The 26,075-nt window shown below is 38.7% G+C and overlaps 1 protein-coding gene across 2 annotated transcripts in view; it reads left to right on the top strand.

Annotated features, from left to right (window-relative positions):
- The window catches only part of LOC127365454 (receptor tyrosine-protein kinase erbB-4), a 305,767-nt gene that overhangs the window by 267,547 nt on the left and 12,145 nt on the right, over positions 1-26,075 (top strand). For both annotated transcript variants that reach the window (XM_051403529.1, XM_051403528.1), the window contains exons 21-25: positions 16,974-17,129; positions 18,569-18,644; positions 20,964-21,110; positions 23,079-23,176; positions 23,805-23,975. In XM_051403529.1, the coding sequence (XP_051259489.1) occupies positions 16,974-17,129; positions 18,569-18,644; positions 20,964-21,110; positions 23,079-23,176; positions 23,805-23,975 (648 nt within the window). The remainder of the gene's footprint in view (positions 1-16,973; positions 17,130-18,568; positions 18,645-20,963; positions 21,111-23,078; positions 23,177-23,804; positions 23,976-26,075) is intronic.

Raw genomic sequence — 26,075 nt, 5'->3', positions numbered from 1 at the left:
ATTGGGGTGGCTGGCTCATGAAGTAGGATGGGTTGTCTGCTAATTGCAGTATTGGCAGTTCGACCCCTGCCCTCCACATGTTACCCTTCGGCAAGACACTGAACCCCAAATGGCCCTCAATGGTCATTAGTGTGTGGGGGACAATTGTGAAGGTCTTGATTAAAAATGCTTTATAAAGGCAGTACATTAGCCTTGCAGAAAGCTTTGGTTTTATTTTATTTTTTTTTGGTTTTTACATATCTATTTCTGAGATTTCAACATCATTTGCAAACTTCACTGTGAACATTTTAATTGGAACTTTCTTCCAAAGAAAAACTCCAAATGGAAATTGTTGACAGCACACTCGGTAACTGCCTTTTTTATGTAGTTTTATTAATGCTTTGACCAACTCAAACAAAATTTAATTCACCTCTGTTATATTGAGGTGAAGGCAGAAATCTCAGAAGCAATATCTCAAAACCAAATAAAAGCAGATGTATCTCCTTGGCCAGATATGGTAATGAAGAAATTATGTTTATCTGTAGATGAGGTGAACTGGATGCCATTAGAACCCTAGTAGGAAATAAGGTAAAGGTTTTGTGACAGCATTTGTGTATACGTTATGGTGCTTAACAACAGTGCAACTATTTCTGTATATTTGTGAATTTGTCTTTAAATGACATCCACAAACACACTTGGATACACACTCTCTGCATCATCCTGGAACTCCTGCTCGATTGCAAAGCTGCCAGCCTCGCAACAGATCAATCATAGATCACAGTTAATGTCTCCCGTTACGGCACCCTGTGATTGCCCTATTATTATCCCACTAATTATGACTATCATCATTATTATCATTTCTCTATTACAGTTCATTACTCCAGACCCGAAAGAGGATGGTATAATGGTCTAAGTGGCAGTTATTCCATTTATCGATTGGTGGGAAGTTGCAAGCCTTGTTGCATGCTGTTTTCTCTTCTGACTGCAGCTGACAAGGTTCACAGGCCACTCCACCAGTTACCCCCGGGTCTGACCTATTGGGCTGTACATTGGCAAACTTACAGTACACATTACATTAAGGATAGATAGAAAGCAAGAAGGCAAGGGGAAGTACTCTACCTTACTTATAGCGCTGACTAAAACGTAAAGTCTTTGCTTTGCAAAGTTATGGAAGAGTTTGTGGCTATGATTGGTCAAACAACTACCAATATATTGAAAAGAAAATGAAAGAAAACCAAGGAACTCTTGTGTGCTTATGAGTTAAAAGAAAAATCCTGAAGAAAAATAGTTTTACACCAAGGAAGATTGCCTCAGCTTCCTTTTTTATAGCATTATTTTATCCTTCATTCTAATGAGCACATTTTCTTTTCAAACAAACATACAGGCAGATTGGTGGAAAGATATCAGCCAAAGAGCCAACACACATTCTAGTACTCCAGCTACACAACAATCTGCTACCAAATCTGTTATTTTCAGAAAATCAATAATTTATGCTTTTTCTGTTCAAAACTTGGTTCAGTTTGATACAGCTCACAATGTTGCACAGCAAATGTACACAGGTAGATTCTCTTCAGGTTTTATTGTTGTGTTTTGGCATATTTTGCCAGTCCATTGCTTGTACTGAACATTTACATCAGAGTCATACCAGCTTTTTTTACAAGAATTTACAACTACCAGGCAGTATCTGCTTGAAAATAAAAGAAGTGTGCACATTTTAAGGCCCATCCTGTGGGCAACATTGGAGATCAAATCAAGCACAGTTGATGTTTACTCGAGAGGTGTCTCAGCAGTGTGTTTCAACACACCCACCCTTATGCAAACAACCTGAGGCAATCTCCACACACTTCCTCACTGGAAAGCAAAAACAGACTGGGCTGCCTACACTTAAACACCAGCAGATGGATGGCTCACTAGATAGGGGGACTGTCCCATCTCTAAAGGGTGAAGAAATCAGAATAAACGTGGCCTCTAAATAGCTGGTGTCTCTCACAGTCATCAACCTCAGTCAGCAACTGACTCATAACCATGTTTGTCGTATGCCAGACGCACAAGCTGTACCAATGTGATTAAGGACAGAAAGAATGTCAAATCACGCTGCTGCTGGCAGAACATCATTTCTCTCCAGAAATGTCAGGCTTTCCTGAATACAGACAAATTCATTGACAACCATGCATTTTTGGAAATAATGCAGTAAGCTTTAAAACACTTTCATAAGGCAAAAGGTCATACACCTTTCTCAGCTCATAGTGGAACAAATCTATATTCAGTTAGACTAAATGTTTTCATAATTTAACGCGTTATTGAGAGGCAAGATTACTCACAGGACCTAACGAATCCACTCATGAGGGGACTCACTGTCCAATGTTGATTCTAGGGCTGGCCTGAATGAAGTGTAAATGAGTGTATACTGAGTATATATAATGATTTAATACTGCATATTCAGCAGGAGGGAAAATTTCATTCATCATATGGGCCTACACATTGATGGGGTAATTGTAGACTAAGCCATCATGATTAAGTATAGAATGAATTCAATTTTAAAAAAGCACCAAGTATTAGCGTTGTTAATAACTAATTTATCTTATTAAATAATATTTAATAAGATAAATATGACATCCCTCTATATGACCACACTGACAGAGCATGTCCTAAAACTACCAGTGAAGCCACAAGCCAGTAAGCAAATCACCAACAGTGTTACAGTAAATCAAACCTTATTAACCAAGCCCCAGTTTGCTTAAATGTGAGAAGAACACAAAAGCACTGAAAACCTCAAAGAACAGAAACTCCAAAGCTTTGCCAACTGACTAAATCCCAAACAACATAAGCTTAAAAACAGTCATACACTAGGGCTGTCTCTTTTTTATAAAAAAAAAAACAAGTTTGAACAAATGTGAACTCTTATGGTCCAAACTCAACTCAAGCTGGCATGGCCTAATCCTCAACAATAACCTTGAATTGACATTGTGTTAATGTTCAGTGCCTTCACTCCCTTAGTGACAAACCCATAGGCAATTTCAGATTTGTTGTCGCTGAAAGGCAGCCTCAGCTTTATCCACTTTTTCTGTCTTGAATCTGAAATACTCATACTTATCTGCTCAGCACGGCTTGTTAGTTTTCTCCATTTTGTGTTAACAGAGGGTAGTGGTCTTGACAGCCACAGAGATGCCATGCAGAGTTTGCATGCCTATGCCAGACACAGATGCGTAAACCTATTTAAAAGTCATATATTAGTATCTTAGCGCTCAATTTCAATCAAAAAAGTATTTTCAATTTAGTTAATCGCAAATTAAATTAAAGAAGTTGGGACTGTGTCATCTTTTGAAAGACATATGGCCTTTGATTGAAATTAAGTTTCAGATTATGTTATTGCGAGAAATTAAATAATGAATATTATGATGGCCTGCACAGGGCAGCAGAAGAGAAGAAAGGAGAGAAGACTGAGAAACCTATAAACACATTTCTTGTTGGCCAAAACTCCAGCTGATTGAATACAAAACTGCTTCTCTCCTTGAGAGGTCAGGTACGATTGCTTTCTGCCTTCTTTTATGTTAACCTTTTTAAATACCTTTTTTATGTTATCATTACATGTAAGTGGTTGGTGGACCCTGCCGCACTACAGTAGTGTGTGTGTGTGTGTGTGTGTGTGTGTGTGTGTGAGAGAGAGTGTGTGTTGTGTTTATTTTTCTGTACCTTTGTCTGTTATTTATTTGGCAGGGAATGTGTATTTGTCTTAATGTATTTGTCATTATTCTGCATTAATGTGTGCTTTATATGTAAACATTTAGAGGGTAATTCATTTATAATATTTTCTGATTGGCCATTAAGTCAATGTTATTTCATTTATAGCTGGCAGTAGAAAGCTTTTGCCCAGCGCTTTTAAAAAATCGTATGTTTGCATGCACAAGTACCTCTGGTTTTATTTCATTAAAGGGTTTTAACAGGCACAAATACACACACAAAAACAAAAGCCAACGACCAAATTGTGCTACATCAATCAAATAAATGCATGGCTTACTATTTCATGCAAATAAGATACACTTGGCTCACTTATTTTAATTATTTTCTTGTTTTGCGCACACAAACCATAGTTCACCCATCAGTGTACAAACATTTTATAACAGCACGACAAATTAACAAAACCATTTCATAGAGAGATTTTAGCACATTGCAAAAGAGAAAAAAACAGTTGCATATGTTTTATTTGATGCATGTAATTATAACGTGCACATCAATATTTGCAAATTGCTTTGTTTAATTGCTTACACACTGTCATGTATCACACCAAGTGAAAATAACATCATGGCCACACTTTTATTTATTGTATATATATATATATTTAATTAATTGTGTTCCGTACTGTGGTCTATGCTACACTTGAACCAGCCACCCTCTGGTTCCCAAGCCAAGTCCTACGAACTGAACTTCTGCAGCCATGAGACCAACATTGATATTTTTGGCTTTCAGAAATCACCATCTGGCCCTGCGAATAAAAACTACAAAACTATCCATTCAAATGCACCACCTGTAGATATTATTACATTATTTAGCATGTTATTGTGTAACCACTTTAGCAGATATTTGGTTGAATCTCTGCTCTAATTAGCAAGCTTAGCTCCCTCTGTTGTGATTTACTGTTACTGCAAATTACAGGCCACTGTAATTGAAGAGGACACAAATTAAGTGGGTCTGTGCCAGAAACACGATCATACTGCTGCAGCTCTTTGGCTGCTGCTGACAGAGGCTGACCAGTAAGAATGACATTCCTCTGTTGTGTGTACTAATTAGCAAAGAGAGGAAGAGAGACAGAGTCAGACTGAAAAAGAGAATGAGCAAGAAATGGAGGGATAGTAGTAGATTACACCATGCCAAGTACATTAACATATCCATCTGGTGTCTCATTCTTCCTCCACTCCCACTCACACCATTGGCCCCTGTTGCCCCCATCACTGGGCTTGAGTGGACCCTTCCAGGACAAGGTCATGTTGTTGGCATGTGTTATGAATCTGCCACCTGATCCCAAAGGTGCCTGTCGGGGCCTGGCACACCGGCATGCTGGCAGGGTGGCGGTGGTGACTGTAGAAGTAAACTGACAGGAAGAAAGGCTGTATTGCACAATCTGGGTCACACATGCATGTACACACATAAAGTAGCACTTTTCTTTGTACCTGGCTTTACTTTTCTCTCTCCTTAGCCTGTACGTCTCTCTCCACATTACAATACTATCGTGATATAAACTTATAGCAACAATAATTTGATGTGTTAGTGGCATGCGTATGTGTGTGGAGGCTGCAGGAATTGGCACTCTGTGCAGTCTTGTAGCCAGGTTCTATGTGGGTCAGTGACGACCAAATGTGCAACACAGTGCGATGTGGCCCATACCTGGTATCTATGAGACAAAAAGACAACCAAACAGACAGATGGCATGACGGGAGTACAGTCATTCTGTGGAAATATTGCAAGAAAAAGGGTTGCACCAGAAGTGAGAGGCAGGATTTGATATAATTTATTGAGTTAACCTTCCAAACCTTATAGCGTGAGTCCAAGCTTTGTAGTGTTTTATTGTCACAATATAGAGAAAAAAATCAAGCATTATCTAAAATTAAAATCAGATCAGTGGGAAATCCAGGCCAAGTGGCAAGGCCTTTAAACAGATGAGCTGTAACATCTCTTAATTTATCAAATTGACCAAATAATAGTATTTAGGCAACCTGGGAACACCTTGGAAGTTAGGTACCAAAAGCCGGTAACTGATACCTATGTGATATTCATGGGATAGGCTTGTTTTTGCATTGCCATGAAAGAGAAGTGCCCAACATATCATTGAGACTGAGGGGATGTTTTTACCCACAAATGGCTGCTGCAGAATGGCACACTGTTCCTCCGTCTGTTGCCCTGCATGAACTTTGAATCAGCGGTTCTAGATCCTGCATCATTTTTCTAATATGAAAGTGAAAATGACCCTTGAGGATTTTTGATGCACAGAATTAAGTGAACTGGTGCCCTTGCAGAGGCAGAGATAGAAAAATAAAGAGTGTGTTTCTGAAACATGCCCTTTCCAAACCATTGTTTCGTCTTTCATTTTGACCTATCAGTATAGGATGATTCAATTAACATGGGGAAAAGACAGTGTTTTTGTATTTCTTTGCCCTCACCATATATACACCTGCCCTTTTTTATTTTATATTTATTTTGGTCTTGAATCCCTAAGACCCCATCAGAACATAGATGTTGATGATAGGCTGTCATCCTTCTGCCAACCTCTATGACTCCTCCCTACATTATGTATCTTATATACACAAAGACAACTGCACACTTCCACGGTGTAAAACTACCTCTAGGTCAAGGAAAGAGACAGTAAAAGTAATAAAACCACAAAGAATTGATTGAAAACCACAAAGAATTGAATTGTTTTCACAAATACGTGACCCACACATCTGTTGAGAAAGGAGAACTCTACTTCTGTCTTGTTAGGGTCTGGTGTTTTTGGTGGTGTGCAGACATTAAGGTATATTTGGTGAGTCCAGCTTTCACTGGACAACATTCTTGTTCACGTTTTAGGTGGAGCTCAAGAATTTAAAACATTCTTCACCCAAACGTGACAATTGGTAATAATGTATATGTCTTAATGTCGGCTGAAGCCATTTTGAATCTGCATATCTATAAAGCACATGGCATTGTTTAGTCATCTTAAAACTAAACTATACTGAAACTTCTTAAGGGGGAAAGGGACCATAAATGTAATCTGAACAGCATTCTAATTTTATTGAATGTCTTACAGCATCAAACATCTGGTGAAGTGCTTGCTGACTCGCTGTGTTTAATGTATTCATATTGTACAAACTTAAGTTTCAGCTGGCATGAGAGTGTCTTTAAATGTCTAGTCATTACTTCATATGCACCAGTGATCATAACTGGCTTCTATATGGATTATAATTAGGGCCATTACTATAAATTCATTCCTTTGTGAAGGGGTGGTTGAAGCCAACAATTGTGATTTGGGCAAACAAGACAGACATTTTAAATTCTCACATAAACAGGTTAGGTGATTCTGCTTTATTTGCCCTATATATGTCCTATTGTTCTTTATTTCTCTCACTGCCTAAGCATTTCTCTGTCGCTCCTTATGGGTGGTGAGGTCAAAGGATACCCTTTATACATTCATTCATAAGAGCCAGCTCAATGAAGAGCTTCATAAATATTAGCTTAACTTCCTCAAGCAAAGGGCTCTGGCTGTTTTCTTCTCTTTTATTGTCTGAGGCTTTTGCTTTTGTTTGATTCACTTCACTACTTCACTTCTGCTACTTCACTGCCACTAAATATACACACTGGTCCTTTGAAACAACTATTTACGTGAGCATTATTCTTCTTATTCAAAACAAAATTTGAATCCTTAATATGTAAAATAGAGAAGAAATGTTCGCTCTTAAAGCTTAAATGCACCAGTCTATAAAAGATATGCTTAAATTGCAGAATAAGCCTTGATTAATATGTTTTTTACTAGCAAAGTATAGAAGCATGCATAAAAGAACCCAAAAGAGAGGTTATGATGATTATTTGTGGATTGTTGATTAGATTTTTTATTTGTTACTCAAATAGTTCATTTTCTATTTAATGTCCTTTTTCTTGAACAATATTATGCAGACTGACCAGGAGTCCCTGTTTTTCTGGGGTTTTTTTACTTTCCCTGGCACAAGAAATACATTAATGAAATTTTATTGTAAAAATTCTGACTAGACACAAACTTCAAATTTCTGCCAGATACCAGACCATCTAATCACATTCATGAGCTGAACTTAGATTAAATCCTGACTTGATTATTCAATTGGAAGCAGCAGATATGAATTCTATGACAGCAGGGTTGTTAACTTCAACAGCCGTGTCCAAGTGAGGTCATTTCCCGCTCAGCTGCCACAGTGACAGTTACAGGGAAGAGGTTGAATCCCATTTAGAATGATGGCTGCTTGACAGCTCTTCAGCAAAACACAACCTCCCTCAGAATCATATCCTCATCTCCCACGTAGAATACCACCGTCATGAAGTGAAAAACAATCTTTTTAAGCACCTTATGCCATTTGGTACTTTCTTTACAAATCATTATGTGGTCAATGATCATTTATAGGCTCAGCAGTATTCATTCTCTATGTCCTCTGTGATCTCTAAACATTACCCTCTGTAATATTGGTAATTGAAACTTTGCTCAGAAGTGAATTAAATGAGTGAATGGTTATGGGATAGTCGAAAAGTGTAACTAATCTTTTGTTTTAAAGGGGAACTTGGCAACCATTGCAACTTAATAAACCCGTTTAGAAATCATTTTGATGGTTAAATGGCCTGTTCCTGTGAAAATGGTGACTTTCCCCACTCCCCCTAGCGTCCCCAGGCGGAAAACCAACCTTGCAACTTTGGGACTTCCGTCCTGTTAAGTTGGAAATAGGAAGTATCGTGAGAAGCGAGAATGAGCGAGAAACACAAACTGCTTTACAGTTGCAACATGCAACGACAAAAGTGAAAACCAGTGAAGAAATGGCTAGAGTTGCCAAGTTCCCCTTTAACCCGAGAATCTTGTTTCAAGCCTCCATGCTGACAAACATCAACCCTGTTGAATTGTCCTTGAGCAGGATCTGTTGGTGAACCTGATGCCTGACCTGACTGCGAGAGATGTACAAAATAAAATAAAAAATCCTTTCACACACGCCATATATTTCCCCACACTGCTCTGAGCTCACCATCAGCTGCTATGTTAATGTAATATTATGCAGTAGTTCTTCACAAGTGTAAGTTACTGGGAGGGGGTCATGTGAGCTGATGCACCCTGTATGTTGGAGGCCTTATGTTGGTGTGGGAAGTAGGGCACACATGGGCCAGCTCTGCTAAGTCTGGAGTATAAAGCCAATGTATGAGGTTATAGAAGTATTAATGACTAATGACTTGTAACTTCACTTGGATCTGAGCCTTTTGACTTGAAAATATTTCTTTTCCCTAAAGATTAAAAAGTATGTTATTTAAAAAGTGTGCCACGAATAAGTTAATTTCCTGATCGTTAACTGTATTCATTTCTCGCAAGTCAACATTTAATTTCCCAGATTCACTTTGGTTGAACCAATCCGACAGCATCCAATCAAGTTGAGGGAGAACCATGAATAATTAACGTGATGTTCATGAGCACAAGTTGGGAAAAAAAAGATTCAAAACTACTTTTGTTTGGTTCATTATGTTGTTCAAATGGCATTACATTTGGTGAAGAGCACATTTTGATTGGTTTAGGACGTGGGACTTGACTTGGGAGTGCAAAGACTTGAGACTTTCTTGTGCCTTGCTCCAAACCTGAGAATTCCCTGTGATAAATCAATTTACATAAAGCTTTGAAAAACATTTTGATGAAGCCATAAGCCTCTTTTAACTTAAGAAAGTGCTACACGTCCCACAATGCTTTTTAAGGATACAGAGTCAGTATAAGTTGGAGAGGTTGGTCCTGACAGAGCATAGTAATTCAAACCGGAGATTTGTTGAAAAAAATGCTGAGATTTATGTTTTGTGTGTATAAATGCCAATGTATTTTCATTAAATTTTAGCTGGTTTTAATAAATTAAATGAAACTATTGGGATATGTAACACATTTTAACTACCTATCCAACATAAATACCAGTATATTGGCTGTTCTATTCTGTTAATATATAATATTTACTCCCAGGATAAGTACTCCTCCCAAATAGCCCCATTAATCAAATGCTTAGTTTTATACTTTTTGTTATTGGCTGTTAATTCAATGTAATGTTGATTGAAATGTTTTTTCACCTGGGCACAAAACAATGGTTCTGATTTGGATAATATTATACAGAACGTGTGGTACTGGAAAATGTTAACATCATATTTTTGAAGCCACATATCATTTAACGACTAGAGATTAGAATTATGTATTCATTCCAACACACAATGCAAAACAAAAAGTACCCAGTAAAGTTGCAGACACTTTTTCATTAGAGATCTGTATTTGTTTATTCATTTCTTTAATCAGCACAAGTCTTTTGTTGTCTGAATATTAATTAAAAGTGATGTGGCAGTGGAATCTGCATTAAGCATTCATCAGAGAGAATAAATGTAAATGGACAAGGTTTCCCCTCACACACTGCTAACACAGTCTGAGAACAGACAAATTGTTCATATTCAAGCTGCCCCCTAATGTCATTTTGTAAATTCATTCTGACATGGGAGCTCAAAATGAAATGAAAGCCTACTGCTTTCATCATTATTGTGTTATCACCCCCCCATCCTTCTCTCAGTTTCTTTTCCACATTGGTTTGATTCGTTTCACCTCATTCCTTAAACAGTGATTCACCTTCTCCCATGCCCACTGGGATATTTTTATATCCAAACCATACATTAAACATGTGCTACGTCAAGCAGATGCTGTATTGGTGTCACAGACCTCCAATAAAACTGCACCGTTATTCACAATATGATAACACAAAATAGACAGTCACCAATCATGTGCCCTCCAGAAATACTGGCATCCCACTTAAATTGAGCCAAAGAAGCAGTATAATAAAAGAGAAAAACAGCAAAGATGACTCATGCGCTCTTGCTGCGTATTCTGTGCTCAGAATAAAATTTCATTCACAGTAATTATGTTTTTTTAATGGGTCTAGTATCATGCACTTGAAATGAGAATAGTATCCCACAACAACACGCGTCCTTTACATGAAAAGCTAATCAAAGTAAATTTCACTGCGATTTGGTATTGCTTTAGAGGATATAATATTATAATTTTATAAAGAGTATGGTCTAGAACGGCTCTATATGAATAAGTGTAAGTACTCCATACTGCTTTACAAGTTTACTGCAGGTGTGGCAGGGAGAGGGCACAAGTAAGTGCTTGAGCTATACCAAATAAATGAATTTGTTTTTGTTAGAAAGGCTTTTTAAGGTAACTTTGGGGTAAACATTTGGTATAATAAAGTTTTATCATTTAATGTTAAATTGATATAATGCTCACATTGGCTGCTAAAGCACATTTGTGGGAGAGACAAAGTTTGGAAAGTTTAAGTAAACTTAAAGAGCATACACCTGACACTCTACAGCCAGCTAGTTGAATGGAAACGCTGAATCAGCTGTACAAGTAAAAGATGCTCCTCTTACTGAGATGTAAATGAGAAGATAAATACCACCCTCATGTCTATGTTGTACAGAGCTGGAGCCAGAAGTTGGTTAGCTTAGCCTAGCATAAAGACTGGAAAAAACTGGATTTTTCCTAAATTATCTGTAGAGTGTCATAATTAGCATGCTCTTTCTCATTAGCTTAATCCGTACAAAACAACAAACTGGGATTTTACAGAGTCACAGCCGGGGGCAGTGACTTCTCAGAGTTTTGTCTCCACCATGAGGTTGCCAGGAACCAGCAGGCTATATGGCTTAAACAAGACAAAGTCCTGGGGCCTCATGTACTAATGTTGCGTACGCACAAAATTCGCACATACGCCATTTTTCACGTTCACGTTCTGATGTACTAAAAGTGAAATGAACGTGAGAATGTGCGGTCCTCCACGGCAGCTTCATTGCTGGCGTACGTACATATTTTTTGCTTATGTCAGTTGTCAGTTGGCAACACTCACAGGCGATGCATTGAAATTGCATAGCCAAAATTAATAATTGCTCTAGGGAGAGTTGCACTGCATGCGAAAGTCATTATTATTTACAATCAATCAAGCAATTAAACAATTTTAAATAATTTGCAGAATATTTGTGTTAAGGTTATTTACTGCAGCGCGCAGTCCTCTACTGTGTATAGAGGAAGTAGAACACACTCGAATTATCTTTAGCCTCTTGGCATATTTATTTAACAGTTAACAATGAAGTGCGGACTGATGTGCCGCCGTCTCATCAGCATGGCTCACACACAACAACAACTAGCGCTCACTGGGAGCGTGGTGACGTCACGTCTTGTACATACCGTAACCCTTTCACAATACAGCAGTACAGTATATCAGTCTACTGTAATACAGGGACTCCACCACCTGTGGCCTGAAGGCTCTGGCAATGGGCAGATATGTCTTCATATCTGACCACTTCTTTTTCAACTTTTCAACTTTTCAACTTTTCAACTCCGCTGCGGTGCCGTTCTCCGACCCCACCAAGTTTACTGCCTGTGCCACGCAAAATAATTTTTTTGGGGGCTCTACCTCCGTCAGCAGCACCTCCAATTCACACTCCGTAAAATTTCTTTTTTTCCTGGCTTTTGCCATTTTCTTAAAGACAGCACTATCTAGGCCTATTTATACTAATTAGCATATTCAAATCGGTGTATTTGAGGGAGGGGACAGGGTGGAGCGTTGTGCTCGTGCATGTGAGCTCAATTTCACGTTGATTGCGACGTACAAAGACAATGTGCGTGGGATTCTGCGTACGCATGTTTTGATACATCTGAATATTTTTTTGCTTACAGAACTTTCACTCTTTCAGTGTACGCCACATTCTAGTACGAAATCCACGCAAGTCTTAGTACATGAGGCCCCTGGACTTTATATAAAGGTGTTTTTATTAATATCGTGTTACTTTGGACAGAGCCGAGCTTGCTGTTTTCCACTGCTTCCAGTATTTATGCTAAACTAGGCTAATTGTTGCAGCAGTTGGCAAATGTATGGCAAACAGAGCAAATTGTGCATTCTATTAACAGAAATCTAACTAGTCTCTATTCCAAATATCATAATCTTTCTATTTTTTAGCTACTTAAAGAACAGTTTCATCTTAATCATGGATTACAAATAATCAAAATAAATGTGAATCACCTAACACACACTCACTAAAAGAAGAGAACACACAAGAGGTTTATATAGCCTCTGTAGGATGTTAAATCTCATTAGAAGTGTTTCCTCACGAATAACATTGAATCAGGATGAATCACTTGATTATAGATTTCAGTATGTGTGTGTGTGTGTGTGTGTGTGTGTGTGTGTGTGTTGACAGCTTCCTCTGTATGGGACTGTCTGTGTGTGTGTGTGTATGTGTCTATCTTGCCAGAATAAACAACAGTGGGAAGTGCCAGCCGGTGAAAAATGGGCACCACCTCTCCTCGCTCTTCTCCTATTGATTTAATCTTCACAGCCTTTGCCACTCCACCCTCCTCTCCCCACTAAGAAAAAAATCTGTCTTCACAAAACACATCTGAGGACAATCCCGTCCACTTGGGTTTTGTTCGCATGACTCTTTGAAATAAGCATAAATAACCATGACGGGAGGTCAGAATATTTTCTGGGAGAGCAGTAATTCTCTGGGCTGGTGAGAGGGCGGTAAAGCCTCCTGCATACAGACCTGTAGCACTGCTTATGCCCTGTTCACCTTCCCTTTTTCTTCTATGAATTACATTTTCTTTACACTAAAAAATTACTCTGCTTGTAATCTTTACTTTTAACAAACCTACAGTAAGTCAAGCAGGAATTAGCAATGTCTGTACCTATTGCAATTACAGCTTCAGACTGCTGGACAGAAAAGGTGACAGAGTTGTTGTAGGTTACACAAAAGGTTTTTGTAATAAACTGGTAATTTCCCTGCAATTCTATGTGATTCAAAGCCTTGACATTTTTGCTCCTACCATTGAGATTTTTTTCCTCGGCTTCCTTTTCCATGTAAAATCCTATGCCGCAGGGGTTGGGGCATAGGCCTGATCCCTACTGATTGGTAAGCAGACCTTGTCTGGAGGTGCGATCATAACAGAGTCTGTCTGAAGCCGTGGATTTTTCTCTGGTGGCTGGCTTACCTGAAACATAGCTTCCACAAATGGCATTTCCCTGGCTGTCACATCCAAGTCTGCTGCAATTACAAACCTCTGGCAGTGAGTTGTTCTCATCATGTCCACATGAGAGGGCAGTAAATGAGAGCAACTGAGGAGAAAAAGAAAAAAAGTTTGTTCCTCACGCACGTCTGCAGCCACTTCCCACTCTGCACACTTCCATCACCTCCCCCTCTCAATCTCATTGTGCTGGCAAATTAAAATTCACGGGTTGCCAAGCCATTCTTTCTCCCTCCACTGCTTAATTGTCTTGAAAATTGAGGAGATTACCGGGCGCGATTTATGTACAAATAAGAATCTGTCAGAAACCTGGCAGCGTATACCATGACATACACACACAGAGACTTGGCGATTTGTGAGATCTGAGTGACGTCCACTGTGGCATACCTCAAATCCCAACCTTTAGTCTTTTCAATTCCAGCCTTTCTGTGTATCAAGCTGAGCAACACATGCTTGCAAGAGCTGGACAAAATACTGGAGAGAAGAAAGTCACAGAGAGAGGAATGAAATCACACATCACACCCACTGTGTTTTGATGCTGATTAGCCTCGTCTTTTTCTACGCAAGTGTCACTTTTCCTACCTCGTCCCTTGACCTTGAACATCAGGTCACACTGCATCATAACCAACATCATAGTTACCAGCACTGTTAGTAGATTTTTAAGGAGATATTATTAGTATTAGCTGCTCAAAAACCTGTACACATCAGCAGTCATCAACTTAGTGATATACATTTAGATTGTGTCTGATATAACATGAGTATAATGATGGGATCAGATCTCTTTGGATTAGACATGTAAGTAGGAGAAATGTCATACTGTACATCAATTATCAAGTATTTTGGCAATCAACACATACTCACTGTTGTGTTATAGTTTGAAAAACGTTCCATATTTTTTATTAGGCACTTAAATAAAGCTGCCAGGAGTTCATAGATCTAGTAAAAATTGCCAAGTTGGCAACTATGGTTAGCAGCTGAGCTAACATTTGGCTCATGGGAGCCTATTGAGCTTGATAATAACCCTACAAGCAAACATGTAGTTAAAATGCAGTTTTAAAAAAAGTAATTTACTGGCTACATGAACGTCATTCTGTATGCTATCAGTGAGAGAGTGCTGTACACTTTGCCAGGATTCCTGATTCCATGAATCATAGGTGGCACTTCAGGTTTGGAGCTCCATGGTGTCTGGCACTGCATCTCTCTGAAATGATGTAAAAACATCACTGCTCATACGCAACTGGTTGGTTGGTGTTAAACTAATAAAAAGACAAAATCAAAACAAACAAGCACAAATCCTTTAATTCAATGAATCCTCTATTCTGTCAGTGTTATGACATGAACTAACAAAACTGCCAAATGTATCCTACTGTCAGTAAAATCATAACAAATCTCTGACACCACCATCTTGTTGACATATTTTAACAGTGTATGTGATTATGTGTCTGTGTGTGTGTGTGTGTGTGTGTGTGTGTGTGTGTGTGTGTATGACAATGGCTTTATTTCATTTAGGTCATATAATGTCTGCAATTTATGTGTCTTTTTGTAATTTACAACCAATTTAACATGGATGATTTTTTCTTAGTTCTTCTGTCAACTTCTTTCAATCCCCCATCAGACACATTGACACACACACACACACACACACACACACACACACACACACACATACATTTACAGGTGCACCCATGTGAGTTGCACGTCTGTAGGTGTGTGCTTGAGCTACATTTTATCTCCTGGGGGGTATCCAAATGAGGCAGTGTGATTATAGCCTTACCAAAGTAATCTCACTTCTTAGACTGCCGCCACTCAACCCCACCTATCCCCACCCCTCCTTCTCTCTCCTCTTATATCCACTCCTCTTTTCTTTCCAGCCCATTCCAGCTAAATCCAATTTGTTTTGGTTTCAAATAAGGCCTTGTTTTTCTGTGCTCTAGCCACTTCAAACAAAGTAGCTTCTGTTATTGCTCGTCCAATTTGAAATAGTCCCCCCACCTCCTCATCTTTCTTTCCCTTCAGATACGATCTTTCTTTCTCTTCAGGTCCACTCTTGCAGGGATGCACAATAGGCACTGTAGACTGTAGATGCGCTACTGAAAAAGCTTTTACACAACTATACAAAGCTGTCCTTTTGTAGCTTGAGGACATTATTGGCATTTTGTGTCAGAATGAACTTCTTTATCTGCTTATCTGGTTGTGATGCTAATTCTCATACCCAACTTATTCATCTGTTAGTATGTGTGTGTGTGTGTGTGTGTGTGTGTGGGGGGGGGGTCTGTGTTTGTGTAACAGGTTGATATAGTTTTTTGAAGGCTGACACAAAATTGCAGTCCATGTTTGACCCTCAGAGGGGTTATGAATACTTTTTACTGAAAAAAAAATACATGTGGTGGTTAAATCACATGGCCACTTGAACCTGAACACTTATTAATGTTGGAGAAAAATGTGTTTTCTTTTGTTCATGGCAGATAATCATTATTAATTAAAGTATGGACAGGGAGGAAGAGCAGAGAGGTGGCTTCTTAATTGTTCAGTAAATGCATTAAATAAAAAGTTTTACTCCAACATTCCTCACTCCTATGGGTCCTGTCTTTAATTGAAAACCTGCCTCTGGGTTGATGCTTATGGATGCTGCTGCTATTGCATTGCCAAGCATGTGGCAATAAAGAGGGCTTTTCCACAGTCTAGTTGTTGATTGATGTGAATTATAGCCATAAAAATAACAATGAGGTGGTAATGATGATGACACGAATAATTATAGAAATTCTAATGGGGTCTTGATGGTGGTTGTGATGATAGTGATGATGATGATGAAGACAGATGGTGATGTTGAACAGGAATCATACTTGCACGTGTGTTTATGCTGGTTACTGCATACTAGACCACACTCATGCCTGCAGTTAGGTCTATTGTATATAAATGACCTCGATGGGCACCCGGTTAGCTCAGTTGGTAGAGCTGGAGACCCATGTACCGAGGTTGAGTCCTTGAGTCCGACCTGCTGCCCTTTGCTGTGTGTCATCCCCTCTCTCTGCCCCCCTTTCCTGTCTACCTTCGGCTGTCTCTATCAATTAAAGGCAATAAAAAAGCCCCAAAAAATACTTAAAAAATAATAATAATAAATGACCTCGACAGGAAATAATTGTTCTGTTTGTGTGTGTGTTGTGTGTGTGTGTGTGTGTGTGTGTGTGTGTGTGTGTGTGTGTTGCAGGGGATGATGTATTTGGAGGAGCGCAGGCTGGTTCACAGGGATCTGGCAGCCCGAAATGTCCTGGTCAAATCTCCCAACCACATCAAGATCACCGACTTTGGTCTGGCTCGCCTGCTGGATGTTAATGAGAAGGAATATAATGCTGATGGAGGAAAGGTAAATCCAATCATCACTCTGTCACACATGAAATCTACTCTATCCGACAAATAAACAAATTTCTTGTATATATACGACACACTTCCACAGAGATGATCAGGACGTCTGTTGCTAGATAGCTTACAGGTAATATCTGTAGGTAGCGTGTGTGACAGTGAAAATCTGTCGAGTCTCCACTTGTTGCCTCGCAACCTCACAGTGACAAGACTCTAGGAAGTGACTGCTCCAGGCCAAGAAATAGCCTAGCCCTAACCCCCCATAAAACTACAACAGTCGTTTAAACACACATTAAACCTGCACTAGGTAATTTTTATAAAAATTACTTTTTTGTCATATTTGCTGAAATCCACTTTGTCCCATCTGTGAAAGGAATCAAGTCTTTTGGCTCCTCGTAGTGCTCCTAATGGCATTTCCAAGAATCCACCATGCATGAACAAAAACAACCAATCAGAGCCAAGAAGATAGTTGATTGTTGAGTTCTCATGTCCCAAAACGTTGGTAGATACTATACTATAATCTACTGGTATGTACCATATTATCAGTTGAGCCTGTCATGACTGACCTTATTATCTGCTTTTATTATCTGCTGTTTGATGTGTTTGGTTTCCAAGGTTCAGTGAGATACAGTATTATTGAATTACTATTTTGGACCATACTATTGACATGGTGCAAAAGACAACAATAGACATTAACATTAATTAGGGTTTTATATCCTCAGGGGGGAACTTAGCCCATCACAAAAGACAGTTTTAGTGGAGTCAGTGAGATACTATTCTGCTCTATTGGACCGTTTTATTTACTTTTGGGGAATGAAGATCTCTAAACCCTATAAACGTAGTAAACAAATATGTCCTTGGAGCTCTCTGTACACAAGGTTCTGGCCTCTTCAAATCTTTGTTCATCCTTTTCCTCTTTTGTATTTAGTTTTAAAACCCTCTCTTCTCAGGAAAGCCTATTTCATCCTCTCTTATCCCCTTTTCTAGTGTGTCCATCATGGTTTGTGTTATCACTGGTATTCTGGTATTATCCCCTCCACTGAGAGAAAGACAGACACACCTAACCTCCGACACCCCCCTCCACTCAACCTCCATCACTGTAATCAATAGAATTGGCCTTCAAATCTAATCACAGTGTTAAGCCGCATCCCAGACCGTCTGCCCCACCTTATTCCAATACAGCTGGAGCTTGTGTGTGCATGTGTGTGTATATATGTCTTCGTCTTCTCTTTTATCAAACCTTGTTTTCCTTCATTCTGTAATACCTCTCTTGTCTGTAACACAGTTTATACAGTGAGTGTATGCCAAGATATCACCAAAAGATGATCCTAGTTTAGTCTGAACCCAACACTTTTGTAGTTAGTTTCCTTATCAGTTTCAACTCTTTTTAATGGCAAATGTTGCATGTATATAAAACAGATGTGCTTTTCATTTACCTGACAGATGCCCATTAAATGGATGGCCCTGGAGTGTATTCATTACAGGAAGTTTACGCATCAGAGTGACGTTTGGAGTTACGGTAAGTTTCAAAATTTTCTTTTAGGCATTTGTGTGAAGTGACCATGAGGGTTATATATCCATATATCAGACGGAAACTCTTTTTGCTTTTCCACAATGCAAAAGTAAAAGCTTTTTTTCTATTTTGGAGACATGAAGACCGACTGCCATGCTTTTATCTCTTCATGAAGAACTCAGTCATGCCTCTTTCACCTGTAGCTAGTTCAAAATGCAGCAGCGAGCTTCCTCACAAAAGGACAGACCAAATCTCCCCCGTATTATCCTACCTTTACTGGCTACCCATGCAATATGGAATTGATTTTTAAAAGTATGTGTTTTTGAAACACTGCATGGGCTGCCACCAGTTTAGTCTTCATTGGTCCTCTTTCTTAGTAGTCTTAGTCAAAGTCCAGTTTACCCTCACTGTCCTCCTCACATATTGCCAATATTTGATCTTATCATTTATTTTACAACTGCATTTGAGTCCCTTTAATTATTAATGTAACTATATTGTCTCTTTAATTTTATCTGTTACAGTTATATACCTATTTATATTCATTTTAACTATGTAATGGTATTTGAATTGTCCATAAAGAAGGTTCAAGGTTATTTTATTGTCATATACAACACAAGGTTGTAGAATGAAATTGAGATACAGTTCCCTTTATGCTACTATTAAAAAACAAAATAAAAATTGATTAATGAGTCATAAAAAAAAAAAAAAAAAATTACTAATTTGTATGATGAATTGATGAGGAAGAATTTAACAGTCTCACAGCCTGAGGGAAGAAGTCTTTAAGTCTGGTGGTACGGCAGAGGAAGCTCCTGTACCTCTTCCCAGATGGCAGCAGGGTGAACAGGCTGCGGCAAGAGTGGGTCCTGTCTTTTAGTGTCCTTTGGGTTCTGCACAGGCACCTTTGCTAATGATCTTCTGGGCAGTTTTAATCACCCACTGCAGAGTCCTCCTGTCCTAGTCTGTGCACACCCCATGCCAATTTGTGATAAATGTTTTCTATAAATTAATGAATTTTTTTTTTAAAGAAAATGTAATGTAATAAGTAGGGTACGTACATATACTTTAGTCTTAAAATGTGAGTTTCAGTCTGTGGCAGAAGATGGGCAGTGTCCCTGCTGTCCTGACTTTAGTGTGGAGTTCATCCCCCCCACTGTGGGGTCAGAACAGAAGAGAGCTCTCACTGAGATCACATGGTTCACTGCCAATCGTCCAGGGAAAGGAGTCCTGTGCACTGCGAGAACAGCAAACTCCAGATTGCTTGTTAGACCGACAGGCTAGGTAGCAGTGGAGGCTTTTGTCACTATGCCAATGCTAACAAATAAAAGAAGGGTGGTGAAGTGGTTTAAATCCTCTAATATTAAAATCAGTCTTCACAGCCATCAGCATGTCAGCAAGATTTAAATCTAGAGACCAATCTCTAGGTCTCTTAAGATTTGTATTGCTATATTGCACAATATGGCAATATAACAATTTCCAGTTTAAGTATTACAATGACTGAATGAAAAGTCATTAAAAAAAGATTTTCAAAAAAATATGCAAGATGGGTCATATCAAAGAGAATATGTGTGTTTGATTAAAGTATCAGTATGATTTAGTGTGTCCATGTCCCCAGTGGTCCTCTATGACTGCAGGCTATTATACTTCTATCTTATAGTGTGCATTTACCCTGGTTACCACTTATTAGCTCATTAACACTAACATGATTAAAGCTGACTGAAGGTTCAGACTGACTGATGACTTTCAAGACTCTGATTAGCTCTTCTGTCCTCTGTTAACTTGTGTTCTGTTATCTTCTCCTTTCTTCTTGACCCTTTGTTTTGTTGCTTCCTCTTGTCGTCTACTTGTATTCTCTCCTGTCTCTTCATCCCATCCTCTCTGATCTCTTCTGCTCCCTCACATCTTTGCTTTTTCCTGTTTCTTCTTATTTTGTTCTTTGTCTCTCCACTTTTCCTCTTTTTTTTTACTTGTTCTGGTCTATCTTTTGAACTATTTCACTTCTTTCTCCTCCCATCTCTTTGCTTGTCTCTTCTTTACTCTTTCTGTGTAAACTCCTCTTCTCAATGCTTTAATCTTCTCTACCCTGTGCTCTCTCTCTCTCTCTCTCTCTCTCTCTCTCTCTCTCTCTCTCTCTCTCTCTCTTCACTCTCTTTACTTTCCTCTCATCTCGATTCTACGTATGTTTCCTTTGCTGGTTCTTTTCTCTGTGGATGTATTTTCTGATTCTGCTCTACATTACTGATTTCTGCTCTCTTGTTCTATTACATTAAGTCATCTCCTATCTTTTTCTTTTGTCTATCTTCCCCTATTCCCTCTTTTTCTTTTCAGGGGTAACCATTTGGGAGGTAATGACCTTTGGAGGGAAGCCATATGATGGGATTTCCACCAGAGATATCCCAGACCTGCTTGAGAAAGGAGAGCGTCTTCCTCAGCCGCCCATCTGCACCATTGATGTCTACATGGTCATGGTCAAATGTACGTAGAGCCTCAGGGTGGGCAAAAGACCAGAAAGCCCTTACAGTGTAATATAATCAGATGGAAGGCCAGCACAAACCACAGCCTCAAAAGTTACCATTGTTTAGGATTGGAATATATTGTACATTTTCAGTTTTTGTCTCCATCCGCGGTATTTCAAACAGTTGAAAAGGGTGAAGAGAGGGCAAACTGCTTTTTAGTTGAAGCAGCCAAAAATAATTATGCTTTTATTGAGTGATTTTCAAAATGCCACAATGGCTGTTTTGTACAAGAGGGTCCAGGTGGTGTCAAAGGGGAAGTTTTTAAAGTCGAAATATTTCTATTATAAAATTCAGCCCAGCTGTTATTTTTCAGTTGAAACATATTTCTGATAGCAATAATAGTGAGAAATCTTTCAGGTTCAGGAGGAGTTATAGTAGAAGATGAATTAGAAGCTCATTTTTTTAAGCCACCACCAACATATTTGCCTTATTGGTCAGTCACTGTTGTCATGCCATCAGGCAGTGGGGTCACAGGTGGCGATGTAACCTCTGGCCACTGCTGCCAGGACAAAGACTTGGTGCCAGCTCCACTCTGGCCTTGTCCTCTAGTCTCCAAGTTGCAGCCTTTGGGCCTCACTGTAACCTTGGCTCTTACTGACACCCTGAACCTGCGCCAACCTGGCAAGCAGACACACAGACCACAGCAGGAAGAGGTCACTGTCACCTGCCGGCTATCTCCCTTTCTTTTTGCACTACACATGCAGAACTCATACACCCAAATGCACAGACACATGCTGCACGGCACACATGTGGTAGAAACACTTTTACTGATATTCACTTCACTACTCCAGGGTTTATTGGCATGAAAGTAGCTAGCAAAATAAAAGATGATAATTTTTACATATGAAATCTCTTGTGTCTGTATGTGTGTACTTGTCTTGTACTTGTGCCATGTTTCTCCGTCTTTCGATCTCTATCTCTTATTTCCCTGGATACCTAGATGGGCTCTTCTCAGGGCCAGATCACATGATTGCTTTGGCATCATACCCTTGTGTTCACCGAAAAATTGGCAGAAGAGCACATTACTCCATATGGCCTTTCTAGTGATGAAACAGTATTTATCTTTAGATTGGAAAACTTGATTACCATAAAGAGAACTCAAAAATTCTGTAATTGTTCATTATGGGACAAATAAGAATGTTTTATGTAATGGAAATGGTTTAAATGAAAAATCTTTTGAGACTTTTAGAAGTGGGAAATTTCAACACAGTTGGATGACAAAATGCACTGGCAGGCCAATTACTCATTCTTGATTTACTCCAGGTCTGATAGAGCTGATGCTAGCAGCATCTACACTAACCTCTTTAGCAGCAGCCATCATAGCTCATGCCGTAGCTGCCATTAGTTCCTCATAGGACTCTGATTGGTCTATACAATTGTGGTTGAGTCAAGCTGCCTCAGTTTGTAGTAGTAGCCTTCAACACAGTTCCCTCTCAATACCTTTCATGTTGAGTGACAGCAATTCACACTGCAGCCACATGCACATGTACTTCAAATGAAAAATGTGTAAAAAGTGCAAAAAGTATTATGAATGTTTTTATGCAGAAAGCACAGAAAAGAAAAAAGGCATATACATATTTGACGTGGTCTGCGTAGGCAGAATCTTTGACACCAAAGTATGAGGAATACAGAAATGCTCTGCTTGATCATCACTGACATGTACCCGATATATTGCACCTTTCCTCCCACTTAGGTTCAGTTAAGTTCACAGAGCATGAGGAAATAAAGTGATCTTGATCCGTGTAGATGATCCTTTTGCTTACAGCCAAGAAAAACATACTGTGGGAAAACGTGCATTACATTAATAGGGTCAAATTTATAGTCATTGCCTATTGGCAAAATCTATATCAAGTATCCACAGGATATTAATATCTAGATATGTATTTGGAAACTCATTGTCGGACAATAACACAAATGCATTTTTCAGGCTGGATGATTGATGCAGATAGTCGGCCCAAGTTCAAGGAGCTGGCTGCAGAGTTTACTCGGATGGCTCGTGATCCCCAAAGATACCTGGTCATCCAGGTAGGTAAATCTTGATGACACACCAACAAGATCTGGATTAGATGCCTTTAGGATTTGATCACATTTGTTTTATTTGTCTTAAGACCCAAATCAGTAAGCTTTGAAGTGAAAACTAGCCAATCTTCTCCTTTGTGCTTGTTTTTGTATCATTTTCTAATATTTTGCCAATTTATGCAGTGTGTTACTAATTAGTAGGTGCCCTTAATATCCATTGCAAATTACATTTTACTTTTCTTATTCCTTTGTGAGAAAAGAAACTAATTACTAATTGCATTACCTGTGTGTTGTACCTTAAACTGACTGTGTGGTTGTGTTAGGCTTAAATTAGTCAACAAATACAGTAAAGCTGAGCCTACATCATTAGCAGAAGTCAAAATAATAATGACACAAATCTTTATTTCATTTTTATTTCTCTATTCAAGTCATATTCCCCACTTTTCTTGTTTATATGTAAACTACTTGTTGCTCTGATATTTCTGGCATTTTTCCTTAAATGTGACACAATTAAAGAAATGATTGTTATGCTTTGATTAGTTATTATTTCTTCATCATTTCTTTATCATCATCAATTACTAATACAAATTACTGAATACACACATGCTGTACACCCACAAACAACTTTTCTCAGGGTGACGACCGCATGAAGCTGCCCAGCCCCAATGACAGCAAGTTCTTCCAGAGCCTCCTAGATGAGGAGGAGCTGGAGGACCTGATGGATGCTGAAGAGTACCTGGTTCCTCACTCCTTCAACATTCCACCACTTGCATACACTCCCCGCCCTCGCATGGACTCCAGCAAGGTATAGTTTTTTTTAAGAATATCCAAATAGCTTAAAGAATAGGTTCACAGATGTTGAAGTCTATGTTACAATATACAGGTGCCCTTATGTACCATGAGACAGGCTTTGCTTGTTGTAACCATTCTTAGTTAGTCAAGTTAGTTAGTCATATCAAGTTAGTAAGTTTCTGTCTATTTAGTGTGAAATTCCCTCTTTGTGTTTTCCCTGTTATAGGAACAAAGAATGCAATGTTAAAAAATGCTTATTGCTTTGTCCTATTAGCAGGGAGTTTTTTTAACTAATGGATTTTTGAATAGCTGTATAAGATGACACGAGGGAACCGATTGCTTTCATTGAGCCATCCGTTTGCCTTTTTTTTTCTTTTAGTTACCGTTATGCAACAGGATGACAGTGGTCATTTGTTTTTGTTCAGAATTTGTTGCTCTGACTGTATCTATCAGAGAAATCAGATTTAAAATGCCACGATATCCATGAAACTAGCAGTAACTGCCTCATGGCTTGTCTGTATACCAGCCAATAAACCCAACATCATTCAAGATAAATTAGTTAGAAGTTTTCACTTCATTGTCTTTGTTGAGATCCAGAAGTCTCCACACCAAACTAAGCACATTTAGCTACAGTTTCTGGACTTCCTTAACTGAAAACAGAAACTCAGCTGTTGTAATAACTCTTCCACATTTAGAATTCCACACCCATCGTTAAAGTGATCAAAAGTTTATTTATGTTTCTTGATTCAAGTATTTCTTTGGCTTAGTTTTCCAACACAAGTTAAAGGGTTTTAGTGATTTGTGTTCCTGAACTTCAGAAGATTATGTCAGATTATTTTCTAAATAAAAGCATTAATTTGCATTAAGTGTGAATGTAGGAGATCCAAAACAGAAGATAAAATGTGGCAAAGTACAACTGTAAATAACTCTTTAATCCCTTTTAACAAATTGCAGAAACTTGAGTGTAAGCTATGCCAACATGACCCTTACTCTCTGTGAAGGTATTGCTTCTAACACATAGGCTAAATGAAATGATTAGTTAATTGTGTTTACTAATTGTGTTTACAACAAGAGTAAACTATCCCTTTTTCATAAATGCCACGGATACTGTGCAGTCAGTTAATTTTTAAATAATCAAACTGAGCTTTTACAGGCCTCTTCTGCAGCAGATCTGCAGTGAAACAGCAGCTGTTTCCCATTTTAGTGGAAATGTCTATTCAATTATGAGCTATTAGGCTGGCTAGTTCTGCCAATAACACAAACCCTAATACTGTAAATCCCAAGACATCCATGTAACTTTGATATTGCTTATTTCCATAACATTTTAGGAGAGAATACTGTTACACATGCATTTCCTTTATTTTTGTCAGTCAGTTAGTCAGGAAGGGGCATTCACTCTCCTCGACCACCCTACCCCACAGTCTGGAAAAAAATGAAAGATGCAAAGACAAAATTTTTTTTTCTTATCCCTCCATAATAAGTATAATCAAATCATGGTGAGTCAATACACACAGTTTTCTACTGTATATTACACAAAGGCTGTTCTGAAGTACACTTACTAAAACAAAACCCTTGTACTATTTAATATTCATCTTGGTACTTGTATGGTTTTCTTGTTGTTGTTGTTTTTGTTGTATTGTAAATTAGAACTTAGTTGCTTATCTTTTAATTTTACATGGACTTTCATATAATGATTTATTTTTGAGTGTAGCAGTAGGATGATTGAACCGTGATGGAAAAGGAGACAATACAAAGTTGTCATTCAGATCATTTAGATGGTCTCTAAAGTGATGTGGGAATGAGTTTTCTCAGCGTGTATTTCAGGACTCTCCTGTTCAAGCACAAAAGATTGAGATCTTAAAACAGAACTCACACAGCTTTCTTAGCTTCACTCTCATCTCCCTGTTGCTCTCTCTTTCTCTGTCAGTTTCCCTTGGTCCTTCTCCATTGTGAAACTGTGGTAATTGCCTTCTTCAAAATTGGGGTTTACGGCCAGATTCCCTCTGTTCCTCAACTGTTCGAATGTTCATTGTCTATCTCTGGACGTAAATCTATCACAAAACCAGTCACACAGCCAGGCAATTCAGCCATTTTGTATTCCAACATCTCCCTG

This window comes from Dicentrarchus labrax, unplaced genomic scaffold (genome assembly GCF_905237075.1).
Source record: "Dicentrarchus labrax unplaced genomic scaffold, dlabrax2021, whole genome shotgun sequence".
Lineage (NCBI taxonomy): Eukaryota > Metazoa > Chordata > Actinopteri > Moronidae > Dicentrarchus > Dicentrarchus labrax.
The sequence above is the reverse complement of the archived record's forward strand: the minus strand, read 5'-3'. Positions and strand labels throughout refer to the sequence as shown.